The sequence below is a fragment of the Tupaia chinensis genome, unplaced genomic scaffold (genome assembly GCF_000334495.1).
Source record: "Tupaia chinensis unplaced genomic scaffold, TupChi_1.0 Scaffold140095_1, whole genome shotgun sequence".
In the NCBI taxonomy this organism is placed as follows: Eukaryota; Metazoa; Chordata; class Mammalia; order Scandentia; family Tupaiidae; genus Tupaia; species Tupaia belangeri.
This window is the reverse complement of record NW_006199974.1, coordinates 936,062-958,669: the sequence shown is the minus strand read 5'-3', so window position 1 is coordinate 958,669 and position 22,608 is coordinate 936,062. Positions and strand designations below refer to the sequence as shown.

Genomic DNA, 22,608 nt, shown 5'->3' with positions numbered 1-22,608 from the left:
AATAGATATATTTTTTTCCTGAAATTTTTTTTTTGTAACTCAATTTACATTCCTTCCCTAAGCATCATCACAGCACACAAAATGCTATCTCCCATCCAGTACACACTGCATAGTGACTCAATTATGCACATTACAAAATAATTTTCCAATTCTAGTTCCTAGAATTATTTTCACCTCTCTTTCTGACCCTCTGTCCCTTCCCACCCTCCTCACACACCACCTCCGGTGTCCAAAATTAGGTGCATGAACCTATCAGTCTCATATACTTTTATCTTCTGTTCTGGTTCAATTTTCCTGATTAAATTCTGGGATATAGTATTCAACTCCAGACTTGTCCCTATGATTAAGTTAGCTACTTTCTCAGTTTTTGGACTCTTATTTCCATGTATCTGCGTTTAGTTTTCCTGATACAGCACATCCTTGAGAACTTCTTGGAGGTCTGGTCTGGTGCTGGTAAATTCTTTCAGGTTTTGTTTATCTGAGAATGTTCTTGTCTTTTCTTCCCACCTGAAAGATAATCTTGCTGGGTACAGTATTCTTGGCTGAAACTGCTTCTCTCTTAACACTTGGAATATATTTTCCCATTCTCTCCTCGCTCGTATTGTTTCCGATGAGAGATCTGCTGTTAGCCTGATGGGATGTCCTTTGTAGGTAACTTGCTGTTTTTCTCTTGCTAATCTTAGTATCTTGTCTTTGTCTGCAGTTTTGGTCAACCTGGCTATAATGTGTCTTGGAGAAGATCTTCTTGGGTTGATTCTATTTGGGGTCCTTTGTATTTCCTGGGACTGAATCTTCTAATGTCTCTCTAGGTTTGGAAAGTTTTCTTGCAGGATTTCATGGAATAGATTATCAATGCCCTTATGGGTCTCCTAACCTTCTGGAATGCCAATTATCCAGATATTTGGACGTTTGATGGTATCCAGTACTTCTCGCATATTAATATCAAATTTTTGTGCCATTTTCTCAGTCTTCGTGGTGGATTTTTCTAGGCCAGCCATTTTCTCTTCTACATCTGAGATTCTATTTTCTGAATGATCTAGTCTGCTTTTAATACTTTCAAGGGAGATTTTTACTTCTTGTATTATAGACTTCATCCCTAGCAGTTCCGTTTGAGTCTTTTGTAAAGTGTGTAATTCCTCTTTTAGATCTTGCAGGAATTTCCTCATCTCCTGGAACTCGTCAACTTCTTTCTCCTTTCTCTTTAGCAGTTCATCATCTCTCTTCTCTTCCATCTCTGTTAGCTTAGACATTATGAATGATCTGAGTTCCTTATCAGACATTTCCATGATTTTCACCAAACTGCTTGTGGATGAAGATGAATTACTCTTTTCCCTTGGAGGAGAGGTATTTTCTCATTTTCCCATATTTCTCGTGATCCGGCGGTGATTTCTTGTCATCTGATAGATGTTGTGTTTCTTTCAAATTCTTGAAGTTCAGCCTTAATGTTCAGGAGCAAGCAGACAGAGGTGATCTAGAATCTCTTTGCCATTCTGTTGTGATCGCTGGTGCAGCAGATTCAGTAGATAGTGGTGAATATTTTAACCCGCTAGCTCATTTGTTGGAGGCTGAATTATCAGTAGAAAATCTTCATTCGTTTAAAAATCTAGTTCACTGGAGCCATGTGGAACCTTCTCCTGAAGGCCCGGCTTCTTCTGCTGTATAACGTATTTATTGAATGTTAACCACATGTTAGTGGCTTGGATTTACTTGATATATTATTACAATAAAATAAAGAGTCCACTGGAAAGTCTCTATAGAAAAAAAAAAAAAAACTAAACTAAAAGCACATGAAACTCCTTCTTATGAAATATAAGGTAGCATTTCCCAAAAAAGAGATCCAAGAATTACGGGACCTGCAAGATGCATATAAGAAAAGTAGGCCCACATAGAATCACAGAAACACTGACAAACCACCATCCACAAATGAAAATGGCTTCACTACACTCTAGATGCCAGGTGAGAAATGACAGTCCAGAAGTGGACTGTCAGGGTGAGGAGGGTGAGGGCAGTTTCACTCCACACGAGTCACTCCTCCCTTGAGCTGCATTGGCAAGCCTTTGAGAGATCCCCTCAGCACAGAGACCCTCCTGTGGGGGAAAGAGAGTGAGTGGGTCTCTGCCTTCCTCAATGACTGGGCTCTAGGCCTGTGCAGTGCCAGCTGGTCCCTACAGAAAGACAACACCACGAGCCAGGAGTACATTAGCCAGAAAGCCTGTCCTTCAGGGTCAATGGAGAGGTACAGACTTTCTCAGACAGACAAAAGCTGAGGAGTTCCGCGCCGCTAGACTGCCTTACAAGAAATGCTAAAGGAAGTTCTTCAAGTTAAAACAAAGGGATACTTATTGAGGACGGGAACATATAAATCTCACTGGTAAAGATATAGGGGCCAGATGGTGGCATACAGTCTACCTGACCCACACGGGAAGGTTCCGAGACCTCGCCGAGTGCACCGGGCACACACGTGCTGTGATATGAGGCTGGCTGGAACGGGTGAATTCTGGCTTCAGGTCCCTGTTGGAGGTGCTGTCTCTGTCTGTCTCATGCATGGAAGAAAGACATTTAAACTTTAAGCCCAAAGGATAATCTGTAATTTTCTAGTACTGCAATGATGGTGCTACGAAAGTAGACTTTAAGTGTTCTGACTGCAAGTGATAAATACGCAGTAAAGCCTATGATAGTTAGCTTGTTTCAGTCATTTCACAGCGTATATAGGTGAACACATCACGTTGTGCACAACAGATATATGTCATTTTTACTGGCCAATTAAAATAAATAAAGAAGACCAAAAAAAGAAATCTCGTCATTTGCAAATGATGTTCAGACCTGGAGGACATTATGTCAAGTAAAATAAGCTAGACACAGAAGGACAGATACCACATGATCACTTACATGTGGAGTGTAAAATGGTCAAACGTATCAAAGCAGACAGTGGGATGGAGATGAGGAGGGACCGGGGAGAGAGAAAAACAGAGGGGTGATCGTTAAAGGACACTAAGTTTCAGTTATGCAAGATAAATAAGCTACGGAAATCTACTGTAGATGAGGGGACTTCAAAAAGTTTTTGGAAAGGGCCAGCCCATGTCCTGGTGGTTAAGGGAGCCAGATACCACATGGCTTCTGTGCTGTATGAATCCCAGACCCAGTGGCCAGAAAAACATGCCAGTGTGTGTGTGCATGTCCAAAATCCTGACAGGATGAGGAATTAGAGAAGAAAGAATTGTGACGTGACCATTTCCCATGAGGGGTGTTTCCCCTGCCACCTTCACTCTCTAGTGAGCATACATGCCCTCTGGCAAATTAAAAAAAAAAAGTTCATGGAAAAGATGGAATTATATTAGGAGTTTATTTTGGTGCCAAAACAATAAAAAACCATGTAGTGTTTTATTTCATAATACACATTTTCCATGAACTATTTATAGACCCTATAGCATAGTGCCTATAGCTAATAGTACTACATTGTCATATTAAAATTATCTAAGAAAAGATATCCTATGTTAGGTAGTCTTACCACAAAATAATAATAAGAAGGGGGGAAGGAAACTTTGGAAGGTGATGGTTATGTCTATGGTCCTGATGGTGGTAATGGCTTAATGGATGTACAGTTACTTGTCAAGATTTTTTTTAATAAAAAGAGTAAATTAATTTTGATAATGTTTTATTTATTTACTTAAAGCATACTTATTTTATTCATGATAGAGAGCATGAGAACATACAAAAGAAAGAAAGTGAGAAGCACCATGCTAATCCCAGCCCTCCAGTTCATGAGGGCCTTGAGCATGCTTGCATGTTTTCTAGCTAACCTGAGGATCCAAATCCATAGTTGGCCACGTGGTTTCTAACACTACAGTTCACTCTGCTACTGACTGAGCCACCTACTGGACTACTTATTGAGTTTTATATGTTAAATAAGTAAGCTTTTTAGATATCAATTATATCACAGTGATGTATTTAAAAATTATGAAGTGTATTTGACTAGTGCTAAAAATGAAATAAACTTACTGAGCACTTATTCTGCCCCAAGACTCTACCATGTATGGGAATGGAGTTCTGGCTTTCATAAGATTCTATCTAGTCAGGGAAAATGAGATAACAAACACATAGACATACAAATTACAAATGCAAATGTGCAGATATAACTACAAGTGTACACATGCAAATATAACTTACATAATGGTGACACTAAAAAACGAACTCATGTCAACAGAGAACAAGAAGGCTAATTCAGAGTGGGAGGTTGAGGAAAGTTCCCTGAGCAAGTTATAGTCCAATTGTGACCTGGATGATAAAAATATATCAGCCAGGCAAAGGGAGAAGAAAATTGGGAAGGAACAGCTTTCTAAGCAGAGAAACTAGCTAGCATATGCAAAGACTGAAGCAGAAAATAACCTCCCAATAATAAGGGATTTGGAACAGAGTAAAGGTCCAATATGAAGATGGAGAATTGGCAAATCCTGTAGACCATGTCACAGATTTTGGATTTTATTGTAGGTGTGTTATGCTCTGAATATTTTCATTCCTCCAAAATTTCACATGTTGAAACCTTGTTTTGCAAGGTTCTTTCCTCTCCAAACAATGGATTGAACAGTCATATAGGGAGTTGGAAAAAGACACAAGACAATGATGTCATGTTGTTTATTGCTGAGTTTAGGGTGAGCTTGCAGAGCTCTAGTAGCACTCACAAGGTGCTTTATTTCTCTTGAATCTTATAATGCACATGAAGAGACTCACAGAGTAGCTTTCTCCATCTTGGGGCTCGCAGCTCTCAGGGTTGATCTGAGCTGAGCTAAGGCCAAGCCAAGTCAAGACCATCATGGGTAAGCAGGCCAAACCAAGATTGAGCAGATAAGGGTTAGCTAGCCTAGCAGGGCAGGTGCTCCCTTTCTCTTAAAGGGGCTGCAGACAGTAGTGGCTCATTGCTAAAACTAGACTGTCACATATGCATATTACATGTAATGGCATAAAACAGCAAAGTCATAAATACATAAAAAGCATACAAGCATAGTACTAATAAGTTGTTTACCCTGTGTTCTTCAAACATCATAAGATAGGAAGTGAGGAAGCCAGACTAAACATCCTGACTCCTTTTGCAATACAAACTTCCTTTGCAATGTGATGGTATCAAGAGGTAGGGCCTTTGGAAGATGACAAGGTTATGAAGGCAAAGCCTTCATAGATAGGGTTAGCTGCCTTGAACTTTTTACCACATGTAGACACAGTGAGAAGATACCATCTGTGTACCAGAGAGTGGTCCCTCACCAAACACTGAATCCAGTGGTGCCTTAATCTTGGACTCTGTTAGTCAAGATTAACTTCATCCATCAGTCACATGCCCATCTGATAATATAGTTCAAAAGGGAACTTTAAAAAGTTTGTACTGGAAAAATAGGATTAAAGTACAAGTTTATTTTGATACATAAAAATTTTTGAAAACTATGTATAGATTTTTTCATAGCATGCATTTTCCGTGAACTTTTTGAAGACAACCCCCCCCCCCCAATACCTACAAGGATGTAAAGTCCCTTCCCTTTTGCAGGTCTGGTAAAAAAAATGCAAGCATTATAGGCAAACAGCTTGGACTGGAATCCTAACTCCATTTCTAGCTAACAGCGTATCCATGAGCAACTTCTCTTGACAGCTGGGTATTTCTTTATATCATAGAGATCTTAGGAAGTGTCTAAGGACAATCCAAAGTATCTAGTCCATTGAATAAACAGTGGTCCTTGTCGCCTTGAAACTTTTCTCTGAGATATCTACACCTTCCAAATACTCTAATACTGAGACTGCTGAGCAAAGAGAATATGGGACCAATTAATAAAGCCCAATCTGAGACTCATCTTTCCCTAAGATTAGTCTAGCATTTTAGCAACTTAAGTAAGTCTTTTGATTTAGTTAAATTCTCTCTAGTCTCAAGATCATAATTCTCAGAAGCCAGTACCCACCTCTCTTGCATAATGACTTAGTCTGCTCAGTGTTTTACTGCCATCGATTGGTACGTCATCGTGGCTTTTATCCTTATCGTGTTTGTGATTCTCAGTGTATCTCATTATCTTAATAAATGTTGTATTTGACATTTAAAATAAATAAACAAATAAAATTAGTTAAATCAACTTAGATCATCACTCTTCCTTTTCTAGTTAATCAGATAATACCAAAATAAATATCCAATTCATCTCTGTGATTTATAACTTGAATTTAATTCTGTGTATTTAATATGCAATAGCTTTTTTTTTAATACCAGGATCAAATTACAAGATTAAGGTCAGAAGATAAATAACAAAATAATTATAATTTATTATCACTTCAAAATATAAGGAAAACTTTAGGAAAAAATTTAAGCTTTGTTTTCCTAGGTGCTAAGTTTCATTTGACTTTTCTTTGTCTAAATACTTCCTGATATTTCAATGAGTATTCTTTTGCTTCCATAGAAAGATATAATTAACATGAATCAAACTGCGTCTGTTTAACAGGGACAAGCGATCCATACGTGAAGTTTAAAATTGGAAGAAAAGAAGTTTTTAGAAGTAAAATAATACACAAGAACCTCAATCCTGTGTGGGAGGAAAAAGCTTGTATTCTTGTTGATCATCTTAGGGAGCCATTGTATATAAAGGTGAGCCATTCATTTGTTTTTCCCTAATGGAATCTGACAGACATCCTTTAATGGTTTCTTACCGTCTCTATCTGATGAGATTTTTAACCAGAGCTGTATTCTGCTATTCTCAAGGCTAATCTATTGATCATGTGATAGAAATGAGAGAGATGGAAGAGGAGCTGGGGGAATGTTTTTCTTTCTTTTTTCTTTTTTTGGAGAGGTTTTTGCTATAGGGTGCATGTGCTCGCCAGAAAGAGAGAAACAGAGAGACAGAAAGCGAGAAATCATCTCCCAGGAGGGATGGTCACGCCGCAATCCCTTCTCCTCCATTCTCTCGGGATCTTGGGCACACACGCACAGGCACCCAGCGTGAGTTTAAGCCGCCAGGTCCGGGACTTGAACCGCGGTCAATTACATGAGAGTCCAGCAACATAGTTACTACACTAACTACTGGTCCCAGGGGAGCATTTTTCTTCAGGACAGTTCTATTGCCAATCATTTAGTGGGATTATGAGTAACATTTCCTCCTACTTGGTGCTATCAACAGATTTAGTGCACTTTGGGAGCATGACAAGCCTTCATGTAATCCAACAATGAGGAAAGTGGCGTGTAATCTGGGCTTTCTGTGAATCACGTTACTTAAGAGCCACTGTCCCTGGTTGCAAGCAAAATGCTTTATTTAGGACATGAGAAGGGTTAAGATAGGGAGGGAAAATTTTCAATTTTGTTACCAAAAAAAGATGAGAAAAAAATGTTTTCTCTCATTTAATGTAGTTAAAAGAAAAGCAATGACTTAAGAAAGTTATTTAACACATTATTCTTTGTTATAACTCTAATTTCTCGTTTTATTTTTATACCTGACTTCCCTTTATTCATTTATCTAGACACTTGTATTCTTTTATGCTCCTGTGCTCTGTCAACTCAGTGATCAAATTTTGTCTACTTTACCACACAAATACATGCCCTACCCTTTTCTCTAAATTGTTACTGCAGACCCATGATTTCCCCACTTTCATATAATCACTCTTTGAGCAATCTCTGGCCATCCTCCTTTCCCTCAAATCTTCACATTTGTGGCCTCCAGTTGCTTTTCTCCTCCACAGAAAGAAAGAAGATGTGATCAAGATATTATTACAGTTATAATAGAGCCAGCCTCTGTAGAGTGAGCAGAAATGCAACCCAACATGCTCCCCAAGCAAAAACCACATAGGAAGGTCTGGGGTTCACATCATGAGGTCTCCCTGTACACACAGGCTACATATACGCTGGCTGGCTGGGACTGAAAGTGAACCGTGGAGAGAAGACCCTATTGGGTGTGTGTCTGTCTGTCTGTCTCTTGCTCTCAGAATAAATAAATGAACTTTTTAAAAAATATTGTGGGACAGTTTATAAGGCTTATGAAAAGAGAATCTCCTAAGTAGACACTTGATAAAGTGTCTAGAAGTCCTTACGCAGAGAATAGTTCCATGTTTACGTAAGAAATTGTCTCAAGTGAACACTGGCTAAAGGGTATCAATTAAATACAATTAGTAAGCAGTCTTTTAATATATAATGTGTGACGGGCACAATGAGCATTAATGGAGAATGTTCACAAGCAACCCTCTTCCCAGCAGACGGAAGACCCTCAGGGGCTACAGACATTTCTCCTGTGCCCTCACCTTGAGAGAGAGAAATATCCACATGAGAAAAAGGAGTCACCTTCAAAATAAAGAACTGAGACAGAGAATGGAAAAGGAATACTAAAACAAACAAACAAACAAACAAACAAAACCAAGTGGGTTGCAAAGGAACTTTTATTTCAGTGGAGAGGGCAGATGGTCAGGAGCTATCGTGGTGAAGAACATGAGTAGGAAAGGAAACAGGTGTTAATAAGGACAGCAACAGACTGTTTGGATCTCATTAATGTCACTTACGAGAAAAATCATAAAAGGAAAGAAATTTATTTTTAATTACTTCTGCTGTGGAGCTATCTTTTTTTAATGGGATATTACTCCAAGAAAGAAGCATGTGGCTCTCTAGTCTTCAAAGGTTTATAAATGAACTTTCCGCAAGTACATTAAATATTGGTTGGGCCTTCTGCTGTTCACTTTGTGCTCAAGAATGAGTGTTCATCTATGTAGAAAACCAAATGTCAAAATACATATTTGCAAAGAAATAGATTACTAAGCTCAAAAACAAACAAGAATCTGAAGTACACAGGATAAAAAAAAAAGGTGACAAAAAATAATTGTTTTGTTTTGAGACAACAAGAATATGTACATGTGTGGAGACAGTGGCTGCCTGAAGACCAGTCTTAGTTAATGAAAGGCGTGGCATGAGCAGAGATATTGAGAAAGATAACACACAGGTTGTTTTCCGATTTGCTTTTTAATCATGTTGAGTATTCATTATCCAAGGTCATGTAGCCACAATTCTATCACAAAGAAGAATGACAGCAAGTTGTAAAAGGCATGTCACTGTTTTACATTGCTGTGTGGGAAAGCTACATGGAAGTCCCCTGACCTCTCAGTCAGTAGGACACTTCGTACTTGTTAAAATGCTTTCCAATTTTTCGTGGGATTTTCCTTTTCTGTAAATGCTTCAGAATTTTTTTAAAGACGATCTTTTAGCTTTTCTTTTTTTTTTTTTTTTTTTAAATGTTTTGTGTTATCTACTTTTGGCCTCTTAAACACTCAAGGCCCTAAAGGAAATGTTAGTGGAAATGATGTTTGAAGTTACTAGAATTTCATGCCAAATACATCATTTTCATTGTCTCTATACAACCTGTGTCAATTCTGAAAGGAGGCTCACATCCTCCACGGTGGAAGATTTGATTTACCCACAAAATGTCATACAGACTAACCAATTTCCTACTAGCTGGTAGTGATAAAATGCATCTGTGAACTAAGTGGTTAGAAAATGTTAAGTGTATTTTACCCTCTCAGCTGTAGTTAAAGAAAGAATAAATCCATGAGTACCCTGTAATCTGATCCCTATCAAGGTAAAAACTTCAAAAGAAAACGAAATTCAATTCACAGCCAAGGTTATAAAATCATATTAAAGTTGCAGCACTTGTACCCTTTCTGGTAAAAAAAATCTTGGAACTGTCCTTTTTAAAAAGTATGCATAAAATAAATGAGAATATATTTTCCAGTCTATTGGAATTTATGTAACTTAATGTCAATAAAAAGAGACTATTTCTCCACTTTGAATACAGTAAGGGCAGGAGAGAACAAGCCCTGAGGAATAGTTATAAAATTATTTGTAAAGGGCAGCTAGTGACATGTGGTTAGGGCTGCTGGATCCCACATGGCCGACTGCCAGTTTGGGTTCTGGACCCAGCAACTGAAAAACGCACTGGACTGTGTTTGCATGCCCCAAATCCTGAGAGGCGAATAGAGAAGATACTGCAGCATAGCTAGCCCTCCTGGGGGGGTGCTTTCTCACTTGTCCTCACTCTGTCTCTCTCCAATGAGTGAATGCACCCTATAGCAAATGTTTTTATAATATATTATATAATCATAAGATAGCAATAGAAGCTGGGAGTTAAGATGCAGTACTTTTTAATTAGACACCGAAGCCTGCTTTGAATGCACAGTAATGAATCTGCACACATCTTTTAAAATAAGATAAATTTAGCACCCATTTCAGCTGAATTGAATGCAAATTCTCCATTGTTATCTCACTGACACTATTATCCAAGGTCTGCAGTGAACACCCAGAAATATCGCAGAAGAGATAGGAGTAATACAACAGGGAAAATATTTGTGTCAACTGTTGCTAGTTCAGACTGATCACAAGTTAGAGGTCTGGGTATTCAATTTGTATACTCTTCTAAATAGAAACAGTATTTTGATATATTAGGAAAATTAGTCTGTTTGGATTCATATTACTGTTTCTAAAGTGGTCATTTTAACAATACAGTTTCTTGGGACCAGCAGGCGGCATGGTGGTTAAGGCACTGGATAGTCCCACATGGTCAACCAGGGTTCAAGTCCTGGACCTGGTGGCTTGCTTTCTCACTTTCCTCTTTCTCTCTCTGTGTCTCTCTCTGGTTAATTTAAAATGGTACTGAGGGGACAGACAGTGTTCAGGGTAGGAGAGGTTTCAAGACTGTAGGTAAGGAGCCAGTGGGTGATATGGTGGTGAAGGCACAGGACTCCCACATGGCTGACTATAGTTCAAGTCCTGGACCTGGTGGCTTGCTTTCTCACTTTCCTCTTTCTCTCTCTGTGTCTCTCTCTGGTTAATTTAAAATGGATGAATGAATGAATGAATGAATAAATAAATAAATCTTTAAAAAAAAAAGTACAGTTTCTTAAATGACTCATGTCTAGCCAAGTTTATGAGTTAAAATGAAAATGGTGGACCATTCCCATACCATAGCAGTCATGTGCTGCTCAGGAGAAGCCAGATCCACATGGTGACTACATTTTTGAGTCCCTTCCTGGTGAGCCTGAAACATGCCAGGCATGCACATGACTACCCATGATCTAATGGGCTGGAGGTCTTAAGGAAGGGGATTGCAGTATGACCAGAGCCTGTGGGAGGGTGCTCTCGTCTCTCTCTCTCTCTCTCACTCTCACTCTCTCATTCTCATGTACATGTGTACATGCGCTAACAAATAAAGAAAAATCTTTTAAATAAATAAAATTAAATGGTTTGGCTAAGCTTTATTCAAATTAAGGACTCACGTTACTGTCTTATCCAAAATTATTTCTCAGCAGGGTTGAGGGAACATAAAACAATGTCAAATACCAATGATCTTAGCCCTGGCTGTACTTCACATTACCCATATAGGCTTGTTTTCTTTTTTGATTGCCAGAGGGTACATGCACTTGCTAGAGAGAGAAAGAGACAGAGAGAGGGAGAAAGCACTCCTAAATGGGGCATAGTAATACAATTCTGTATGCATTTCTCCTTGGCATTTTGAACATGAATACACACATATCTGATAAGTTTTTCAAGCTGCAAGGGCTGGGAGTTGAACTGTGGTCAGCCATTTGGGTTCTGGCTCCCTCAACCACTAGGCCACAGGACCTGCTTGGCCTACCCATAAAGTTTTAACAAGCCTAGATAATTAAATCCCACCCCCAAAGACTGATTCAAGATATCTGAGGGAGGGTTGAAATTTCTATATTTTAAAAACACCTCAATAGATTATTCTGATGCCTAATCTGGATAGGGAGCCACTTTTCTAGGGTGAATAGTTGAAATGGAAATATGTTGGCAGCATAAAGCACTGAACACCCAAATGAAATTATTCTAAGGCAAAAACATATTTATATTGTCATAGATGTCTTATTTTACATGGCTCAAAGACACTTCCTCAATGTTTGAATCAAGAATCTCATCTATTTTAGATAAGAAAAGCAAAGCAAACCTTGGTTTGAGTCTCGGACCTGGAGGCTTAAAACTCAAGCCAGGAATGTGTGTATGCATGTCAAAATCCCGAGAAAAGACTGGAGAAGAAGGGATTGTTGTGTGGCCATCCACCCTGGGGGATGCCTTCTCACTTTCTATCTCTCCGTCTCTCTCTCTCTCCCTGACTCTCTGGCAAACACACGTGACCTATAGCAAAAATCTCTCTTAAAAATATATTTAAAAGTCATATATGTTTGCTTTTGGTTTATGGACAAAGAGCATCAGAGGCTTTAGAGTCTTGGGAAGATGGAATCTGCAATCACATCATCATCATCATAATAGGCACCATTTTATTTCAGGCCTACATTATCTCCTGTGATCCTCACATTAAATCTACCCGCACCTCTTTCCATCTCTAGTTTACAAGTGAATGAGATTGGGAAAGCAAGCATTTCTTAAATCCACTCAGCAATTAAGCAACATATGTTCTGTTTTTCACTAAAGATGACTAATTGCAATGGCCACAATTGGTTTGGGTTTTTATTTGTTTGTTTTGTTTTTAACCTTCAATCACTGTGTGTCATTACAGCATACCAAATGAATTTTCCCCATTGTAAATACACTATATATTGGTTCAGTCAAAGATATTTCCATACGCATTATTGTTGACAGACAATTTTCCATTTTTGTGTTCCTAAAATGTTTTGATATTTTCTTTTTCTCATTGATTCTCTCCCCCTCCCCTTCCCCTCCCCTGTTTCCTACCTCCTCCCACACTGTCTCTAGTATCACCAGTGCTCTTCATGCTTGTATATCTTCCAATGTTTCAGTTTCTGCCATAGAGTGTTGAAATTTGGTATATGTTGAATGGGAACATACAATGCCACTTTATCCTAGTCTTACTTGCTTTGCTTAGCAGAAAATCTTCTGTATTTATCCACTTTCTATCAAATGCCAGAGTCTCATTGTTTTTTTATGACTAAGTAGTATTCCATAGAGTACATGTGCCACACTTTTTCAATCTATTTATCTGTTTGTAGATATTTGGATTGGTTCCATGTCTTAGCAATTGTGAGTAATGCCACAATAAACATGGATGTGCAAGTGTTCTTACGACTGAATATATTTCTATCTTTTGGGTAGATAGATATCCAGGAGTGGAATTGCTGGATCACATGGTAGTTCTATTTGTAGGTCTTTAAGGAACTTCCAAATTGTTCTCTACAGTGGCTGTACTAATCTTCATTTCTGCTAATAGTGTAGGAGAGTTCCCTTTTTTCTATAACCTTGCCAATACTTACCATTATTTATGTTTTTAATCTCAGTCATTCTGACTGGGGTTAGATGATATTTCATTGTGGTTTTGATTTGCATCTCCCTTATGACAAGTGATGTTGAACATTTTTCATATGCTTCTTGGCCTTTCATATTCCTCCCTAGAGAATTGTCTGTTTAACTCCTTTATCCATCTTTTAATTGCGTTCATTATTTTATTGGGGGGGCATCCTGTTTGAGTTCCTTGGATATTCTGGTTATCAGTCATTCATCTAGTTTGCAAATACTAGACTAATTAAGAAGAAGAGAGAAAGGAACCAGATAAATCAAATTCAAAATGAAACAGGCAATATTACAACAGACATAACAGAAATGCAAAACATCTTTAGAGAATACTATGAGCAACTATACAGCAGCAAGCAAGAAAACCAGGATGAGATGAACAAATTTCTGGACACATATAGTCTACCAAGATTGAATCAGACCCATAACAAGCAATGAGATTGAATCAGTAATTAATAACTTACCAACAAAGAAAAACCTAGCCTGATGGCTTCACATCTGAATTCTATAAAACTTTTAAAGAAGAGCTAACCCTGCATTCTACTTAAACTATTTTCTAAAGATCCAAAAGGAAGGAACCCTCCCAAATTCATTTTATGAAGCCTCCATCACCCTCATCCCCAAAACAGACAAGGACATAGCAAAAAAGAGAAACTATAGACCACTATCTCTGATGAATATAGATGCAAAAATTCTCAACAAGATATTAGCAAATTGTATCCAACAACACCTAAAAAAAGATTATACAATATGATGAGGTAGGCTTTATTCCAGGGATGCAAGGGTGATTCAACATACCCAAAACCATAAATCCAATACACCATATTAATAGAACAAAGGATAAAGACCATACGATTATGTCAATCAGCACAGAAAAAGCATTCGATCAAATATAACATCCTTCACAAGTAAGACTCTCAGAAAAATCTGCATAGAAAGGACATTTCTCAACACAATAAAAAAAATCTATGACAGACTCATAGCTAACATCACACTGAATAGGAAAAAACTGAACACTTTTCCACTAAAAACTGGAATAAAACAAGGCTGCCCACTTTCTCCATTCCTTTTCAATATAGTACTAGAAATCCTAGCCAATGCAATCAGAAAATAAAATAAAAGGCATTCAAATAAGAAAAAAGAAGTGAAATTATCTATATTTGCAGATGACATGATATATATATATATTTATACATACATATATATGTATGTGTATATATATGTATGTACATACATATATATGTATGTACATGCATATATATATGTGTACATACATATATGTGTGTGTGTGTATGTATATATATATATCCTGGAATAATAAATGATTACAGTAAAGTAGCAGGATACAAACTCAACATACAAATATCTATAGCATTTCTATACACCATTTCTATACATCCTGGAGCTAAGGAAAGTCCCTCGGGGATGTTAGCTGAATTGGCTGGTGTCACAGCAAGATCCCATGGCCTGGGCTGGATCAGCATAGGATGCTACAGGACTGACAGGGGGCTGTTTGCAGTTTGTGGACAGTAATTGAGAATAGGAAAGTAAAATGGCAAGGCAACAAAGCAAATTCCAGATATACAAAAAAGAAGAAGATAGATCAGAAATGAAGTTCAGGAGAACCAGCAGATGGCATAATGTTTACATCGCTGGACTCCCACATAGTCAGCCATGTTCAAGTCCCAGACCTAGTGGTTTAAAGTGTGCTGGGTGCATGTGCATGTATACCCAAAATTCCAAGAGGAGAGTGGAGGAGAAGGGATTGTGGTGTGGCCATCTCCCAGGGGTGATTTCTTGCTTTCTGTCTCTCTCATTCTCTACAGTGGATGCATGCTTCCTATAGCAAAAATCTCTCAAAAAGAAAAGGAAATGAAGTTCAGAACAAAGTGAGGGCAGAGGTTGAAGAAACAGCACAGGTACTTGGGTCATGTTATTTAGTGACAGAGAAAAGAACACAGCGTTAAGAGTGAAACCTAAGGTAGGAGATGGTTCTCCATGTAATCAGTCAGCATCAGGGTAGTAGGGTGCCTAACATAGATTTATTGGAATATCCAAATGGATAGTCAAAGCAACATCTTAGCAAGACTCGAAAACCAGTATGTATGCCAGCATCAAGGTGAAAAACACACCAGGCATCTATGCATGCATGCCTAAAATCCTGAGAAAAGAATGGAGGGGAAGGGATTGCAGTATGGCCCTGCTTCCAGAAGATGCTTTCTCACTTTCCCGCTCTCTCCCTCTCTTTCTCTGTCACTGGGTGAGTGCATGTACTCTATCACAGATTTTAAAATAATAATAATAATAAATAGACAAATAAAGCCATGCATGTGTCACTTGAACTGCAAATAAAAACTTCCCTAAAGTCATAATTATCTATGACATTTCAGTCATTCAAGCTAACATTTTTCCTTTTGTTGAAGGTAGTTAAGTTGAGTTTTCTGACTTGTATTCAAAAGCATTTTAACTGATACAGTTTCCAGTGCAAATTTTTTGGTAGACAATTGAATCAATATACTAAATACATTCATGATTTAGAATAAAATATTTATGTTGTTCTAGACCCACTTGAGAAAAAAAGATATGAGTTCCAATCACCTTCTACCTAATGTTACCTACTATTTCCAACTCACAAAGTGGAGGTACTGTGAAAACAGGACATCATAAATAATTCAGATGACGTGCTTCTCCCAAAGTGGGTGCCCAAGTTATATGGTATTTTAAAATATAATAGGAGCAAGTTTGAATTTTGTCTTTTCCTTCTCCTAGGCTTTGAGGGCACGTAATATAAAGAGTTTCAGGTTCCGATTTTTTTATCTGAAAAACAGAAACAATACATTGCTGATGGGATTATGAAAGAATTAAATCTTTAAACCTCTATGACATGTTTAATACAGTACCTGGCTTATAGTAAATGTTGAATAAACATTAACAAGTGTTAACTGTGCTTGTTATTGCAGTGGGAACACCATTTTTTATTTTCTCTTCTATGCTGTCTATTTCTGAAATGCCACGACAGCAAGAATTCCTCTGACATATAGTTTATAGAGCTTGAAACCAAGTAGCATAGCTAATCATTTCTATCATGGATGGACTCTGGTGTTTCCATTCTTTCCCATGTTTAAGTCTTTGCTGATTAGTAAGAATTAAGGGCTAAAGTACACATCCAGAGTTAGCACAGTAGGAAAGGCTCTCACTGTAAGAATAAAGAGTTTGGATGTGGAATCACGCAGGTGTGCTGTCTACACTAATCAAGTCTCTAGATTCACAGCTCTTCACCTCATACTTGTAGAAGTACCCTAGGTGTTCTCATTTGAGAACATGTCCCTATCTTCTCTTCCCCAAGAATGTAAGCCTAAGGATGCTATTAGAAGAAATAGCACAAGAGAAATTTCTCTAATGTTTCGATGCAGATTTTCTGTTGTAAAAGACACTACTGTAGCACTTGCAAACACCACGGTGTCAGTTGCATGAGCTGTGCAGTATGTGCATGTGAGGTGCCACCGAGCAGATGATAAGGCTCAGAAGTGTAATTGATCAAGGAGAATATTTATTGCAAGAATGCTGAGCTTTCTACAATAAATGTACTCCTGAAAGGTTGTATGTAAATCAAATGACTGCAAATTGAATAATTTAAAAGGCATTAGGGGAGCTTATTACTTAAATAAATTCCCTTGTGACTCTTCAAATCTAAGAATCCTTTTGTAATGCAAAGTGTTTATCTTTTTGCTTAACTATCAAGTTTTTACATACTAAGGTTTTTTGAAACTGAAGTACACCTGTAGGGAAGAAAAAAAAATCAGTAATGGCTTCAGATCGGCTGTACCTTCAGTTTCCTCTGCTTTGAGCTTTCTAACTGCTGAGCTGAGTCTTGGGCACGTGAGTGCTGGCGAGTCCAATGTCCTGGTTCATCTGTTTGAGAGTGGGTTTACCTGTTTATGCCCACTTTTGCCAATGCTCAGTACAAATGTTTTCTGCTTGAAAAGGTTGAGGAGCACAGCTCTAAACTTCATCTAGTAGCAGTTTTGTTTTGTTTTGCTTTGCTTTGCTCTGTTCATCTTAAAGGCTTTCCATGAGCTTTGTTATTCTTTCTTTTCACATCCTTTTATTTCCCTTAAAACACTTACCAAAACTTGTAATTATATATCCCCTATGCACTTCTTTGATTAACATTAATCTTTCTTGGTAAACTGTAAACATTTTCTTTTATTGTTTTTCATTGCCAGAGAGTGTGTGCTGCCAGAGACAGAGAGAGACAAAGAGAGAGAGAAAACAACCCCTAATGAGACATGATCACACCACAATCTTTTCTCCACCATTTCTCCATCCCATCAGGATTCGGGGCATGTGTGCACATATAACCAGTATGTTTCTTAAGTTGCCAGAACCAAGATTTGAACCATGTTCAGCCATAAGGGATCTGGTCCCCAGTGCACAGCACTTAACCACTGTGCTTCAAGGCCAGCCCAGTTATAAGCATTTATGATGTCAGTTTTGCTTACCATTGTTTATTCACAGCTTAGCGAACTGCCTGGCACATAATCAGTACTTGATCAATACTGGCTGAAGGAATGAACGAATGAGAACATTAGTGAATGAATGGAAGTTAGCAAGTTTGCATTTACTTAGAGCACTTTGGAAACAGCCCTAACTAATGTAGCTCTGAGCTGTCTCTCCAACCTTCTTCCATTCTCCAATCTCAGGCTCCTGACTTCATTCTGATCCATAAACACATGGGTTCCTCTCCCGTGCTTCCAGTTCCTTCCAGCTGGAGTGCTCCTCCCACACTAACATGGCAGAATCCTTCTCATACTTCCAGTCTCTACACAGATACACTTCCTCAAAGAGGACTTCCTGAACTCGCTGTATAAAGTAGCAACCCTAATAAACCCTTTGGCTGTTATTTGTCTCTACAGCACTCATCATTGAACCGTGGATATCTCTTTAGGTATTCCTTGACTGTCTTAGCTCCTCATTGTAGGGTTCAGAGGTCAGGGACATTATCTGTCTTATTAAAGTAAGAGTAAGAATCATGCAAGACTTCTGGAAGGTATTGGCTACAAAGTGTTAACAGAAAGGAGAAATGTGACTTCTCCTTTTCTTTTCCATTTTCTTTTGTTGTTCTTTGCTGCATTAATATTTTCCCCCAAAATTGTTCATAACAATAAAGCTTCAATTCAGTTTAACTTTACTATTACTTAACAAAGTAATTTAATTCTAACATCTCAATTTTTACTGTGTGTGTTTAAAATGGTATTGTTCTATACTAATACAGAATTTATCTTTTTTAAGAGATTTTTTTCCTTAGGGAGCATGTACTCACCAGAGAAAGAGACAGAGACAGTGAGAGGGAAAGTGAGAAATCACCCCCCATGAGGATGGCCACACCTAAATCCCTTCTCCTCCATTCTCCTCCCAGGATCTTGGGCACTCACATACACATGTGCCCAGCATGAGTTTCAAGCCATGATGTCCAGGACTCAAATTTTGACTGGCCACATGGGTGTCCAACATCATAACTGCTATGTTATCTGCTGGTCCCCAATATTTATCTTTAATGGCCTAAAAAATATGAAGAAACTGGAATCATATTTTTATCACCTATTGCCCAATATGAAAGATATATTTGTCAAATGTCATGTGCTTTCTTCCAAAGTGGGTACCCAAGTTATATTTGTTAAATTTAAATATCTTGGGACCAGCAGTTATAACGCATAATGGCTATGTTGCTGAACTCCCTCGTAGTCGACCACAGTTTGAGTCCCAGACCCAGTGGATTAAACTCACGCCAGGCACGTGTGCATGCATGTCCAAGATCCCAAGAGGAGAATGGAGGAGAAGGGATTGCGGCATGGCCATCCCCCCCCAGGTGGTGATTTCTTGCTTTCTGTCTCTCTCTGTCTTTCTGGTGAGCACATACCCTATAGCAAAAACCTCTCAAAAAAAATTTTTTAAACATATTTCTAAATACAATATGACAAGATTTCAATTTTGTCTTTTTCTCATCCTAGGATTTGAGGGTAAGTAATGTAAACATTTTCCACTGCCAGTAATTTTGCCTTGTGGTAATGCTAATATCCCTTCCATAATACATGAAAAATATTTTAAGTCTTTGTTTACCACATTTTTGAAGATTTAGTGTATTTTTCTTGATTCTGCTACATCTCCCAAAAGTACTGTTATATAAATCAATAATACTAATTTTTTAAAGATGTGTTTATTTTATTTCATTATTATTGTTATTATTGTTTTTTAATTCACTAGAAAGAGAAAGAGAGAGAGAGAGGGAAGTGAGAAAGCAAGCTGCCAGGTCCTGGACTCAAACTGTGGTCAGCCATGTGAGAGTCCAGCACAGCAACCATTACACCACCTACTGGCCCCAATAATACTAATTTTTAGAATATAATTTATTTTGAATATTTTGTGAGACCCTAATATTCCAAAGTACAAAATCAAGTACATTTTAAAGAAATATTAAGAAGTTTCATTTTGGTAACATCAGCAACCAATATTTGATGAACATGTTTTTATTTAAAGATGATAATGGAGTTATTTCTAACAATTCTTTTTCTCTTTGGCTTCTTAGGTATTTGACTATGATTTCGGACTACAGGATGACTTTATGGGTTCAGCCTTTCTGGATCTCACACAACTGGAGTTAAACAGGTAACTTGAACTGTTATAATTTGGCTACTGGTCATGGAGCAGGCCTTGTGTAATAGAAAATGTCAGTCGATCTGGTTTCCAGCAACAGCTCTGTTATATACAGCTGTGAGACTTTGGTCTAGTCAGAACTTCCTCAAATCTTTTTCACTGCTCCACTGGAAACAATAAATTTTCCTTATCTTATTTGATAACTACTTAACAGAAAAATTCTTGGACACTTACTCTGTCCCCTAACCCAGCAGTTTCTAATATTTTTGGCACCAAGGACCAGTTTCGTGGAAGACAAGTTCTCCATGGACCAGGGTAGAAGGAGATAGTTCTGAGGTGATTCAAGTATATTACATTTATTATGCATTTTATTTCTATTACTACTACATCATAGCATATAATGAAATACTTATAAAACTCATCATAATGTGGAATCAGTGGGACCCCTGAGCTAGTTTTCCCACAACTAGATGGTCCCATCAGGAGGTTCCTATAAGAACTTAATACCACAGCTTCTATCAAGAAGGCAGGGCTCAGGCAGTAATACGAGCAATGGGGAGAGGCTGTAAATACAGGTTGAGCTTTGCTCGCTCACTCACCACTCACCTCTTACTGTGCAACCCCTCTCCTAACAGGCTGTGAACCAATGCTGCCCCACGGCCCAGGGGTTAAGGACCTCTGCCCTAGCTGGTTACTATCACCCTGTCACCAACACTAGGTTACAAGGGGTGTTCCTAAAGTAGAGGAAGATTGATTGTATTTGCTCACTTATATTATCATTGTTCGGCTAGATGCACAGTTATATTATTATTACTAATATTCATCACACTTTTCACTTAATTATGGGATTCTATTTGTCAAATTTCATTTCAACATAGAACCTAAATATTGATAAGTCCTACAAAAGAAAAAAAGATGAAACAGTGCTTGACAGTTTTAAGGAAAAGGAATTCAGTTCTAGATAACTATGTTATGTCATTTGGCAAGAATAGTGGAAGGCAGGAAAGCAAAGTCATGGCCAGATCACTACTTTATATTTTTGTAAATGTAGAGAGTATAAGCAGTTCAGCTCCCTTCTATGCTATAGTCCAGCTAAGTGTGAGCTCGGTGGTACACATTGGACTTCCAATGATTGTTTTTGCTCAGCCTGCACTTAAAGTAGCTTTTTCTGTGCTTCCTGTATATCCTCTATCCCCACTAAAAGCCTAGCACAGACTCACACCTCCTGCCATTGAAGGAAGTTGTCTTAAGCGAGGTTGTATCTTGTCCACCTTGAAAACCGAGCTCAATTGCATGGACGGGACTGTTAACCACCATGCCACTTGCTGGCCCCCAGATGGGACTGTTTTCTAAAAGCCACAATTACTCTCTCTGTAGACCTTTGGATACAGATATGCAGATTACTAGGCTTAATCCCAAAGCCTGAAGTTCTCTTGTTCTGTATTTAAATCATTAGTGAAAAGTAATTTTAAGTGGGAAAATATAGGATAATTAAGAAAATTAAAAGACAGTATAAACAAGTACCTGTTGTCTATTTTGCCACATTACTTATTTTATGTATTTCTCTAACTATTCCTCTTTTCAAAAATACATAAACATCAGTTTGCTACTCTTTTTTTTTTCTAAGTTTAGTTATTTCTTCCATGAGAAATGGAGAGATTGAAACCCCTAGCAGGATCACTTCACGCCATTATCCACCCCCACCCCTGCCTCAACCATCCTGGGTCACTGGCACAAGCACGTGAGCCCAGCATGCACAAGGGATGTGAACCCAGGACCTCCGATGGGCCTCAGAATCATGGAGCATTGCATTCTCACTGTACCACTGCAGCTGCCCAAATGATTACTTCTTAAAATAATGTATTTATTTATGGCATTTCATTCTATGTATAAATCAGTAGTCTCTGGGCATAGAAAAATGGGTAATAACAGTAGTAGTCACGTACTTATGCTACCAGAGAATACATTAAGATAACCCTTTGAAAGAAAATAGTATAGAAGCATCATAAAGCAATTAAAGTGTTTTTAAATACTTATGGTATAATGATATTATGATACAATCATTATAAATATATAATAAAGTTTTTCCTATAAATTCTCTATGTAATCATTACAGGAAAGTGAACCAAATGAAATTGTAACTTCATATAAGTATATATACACACTATATACATGTGTGTGTATATACTATACACATACACACCCATGTTTAAGGAAAAAGAACAAGTTGTTACCATCAATCCATAATGATTAGTTATAACTAAATTAATATTGGAGTAATTTGCATCGCAGCTGTTATAACTTTATATGTATTATCATTCTCACAGGTTGCCTATGATTCAGTTAAAAATCCCTGACTCTATAAAAATTGTTCATGTTTTCTCATGACTTGGTAAATTAAGCATTATGTGAAAGATTTCCTAGTATCATAAAATCTTAGCATTGAAAAGTGCTGTGGTTTTTAATACTGGTTACATGAGAAAATCATTTGGAAACTTTATAAATATGCAGACTTCCAACATTAGAGATAGGTAAGAGTAAAAATGTCTGATGTTATAAAGTATGATCAGGTGACTGTAGTTAACAGTAATTTCCTATATATTTCTGAGTAGCTGAAAAAAGAAGATTTTGGATGTTCCCAACACAGAGTAATGACAAACGGGCGAAATGATGGATATGCT

The 22,608-nt window shown here is 37.8% G+C and overlaps 1 protein-coding gene and 1 pseudogene across 5 annotated transcripts in view; one reads left to right on the top strand and one right to left on the bottom strand.

Annotated features, from left to right (window-relative positions):
* The window catches only part of LOC102496509 (spindle and kinetochore-associated protein 1 pseudogene), a 7,271-nt pseudogene extending 1,273 nt beyond the window's left edge, over positions 1 to 5,998 (bottom strand).
* MCTP1 (multiple C2 and transmembrane domain containing 1) overlaps positions 1 to 22,608 on the top strand; it is a 418,517-nt gene that overhangs the window by 120,399 nt on the left and 275,510 nt on the right. For all 5 annotated transcript variants that reach the window (XM_027765984.1, XM_006162512.3, XM_027765986.1 and 2 more), the window contains exons 3-4: positions 6,468 to 6,610; positions 19,860 to 19,939. In XM_027765984.1, the coding sequence (XP_027621785.1) occupies positions 6,468 to 6,610; positions 19,860 to 19,939 (223 nt within the window). The remainder of the gene's footprint in view (positions 1 to 6,467; positions 6,611 to 19,859; positions 19,940 to 22,608) is intronic.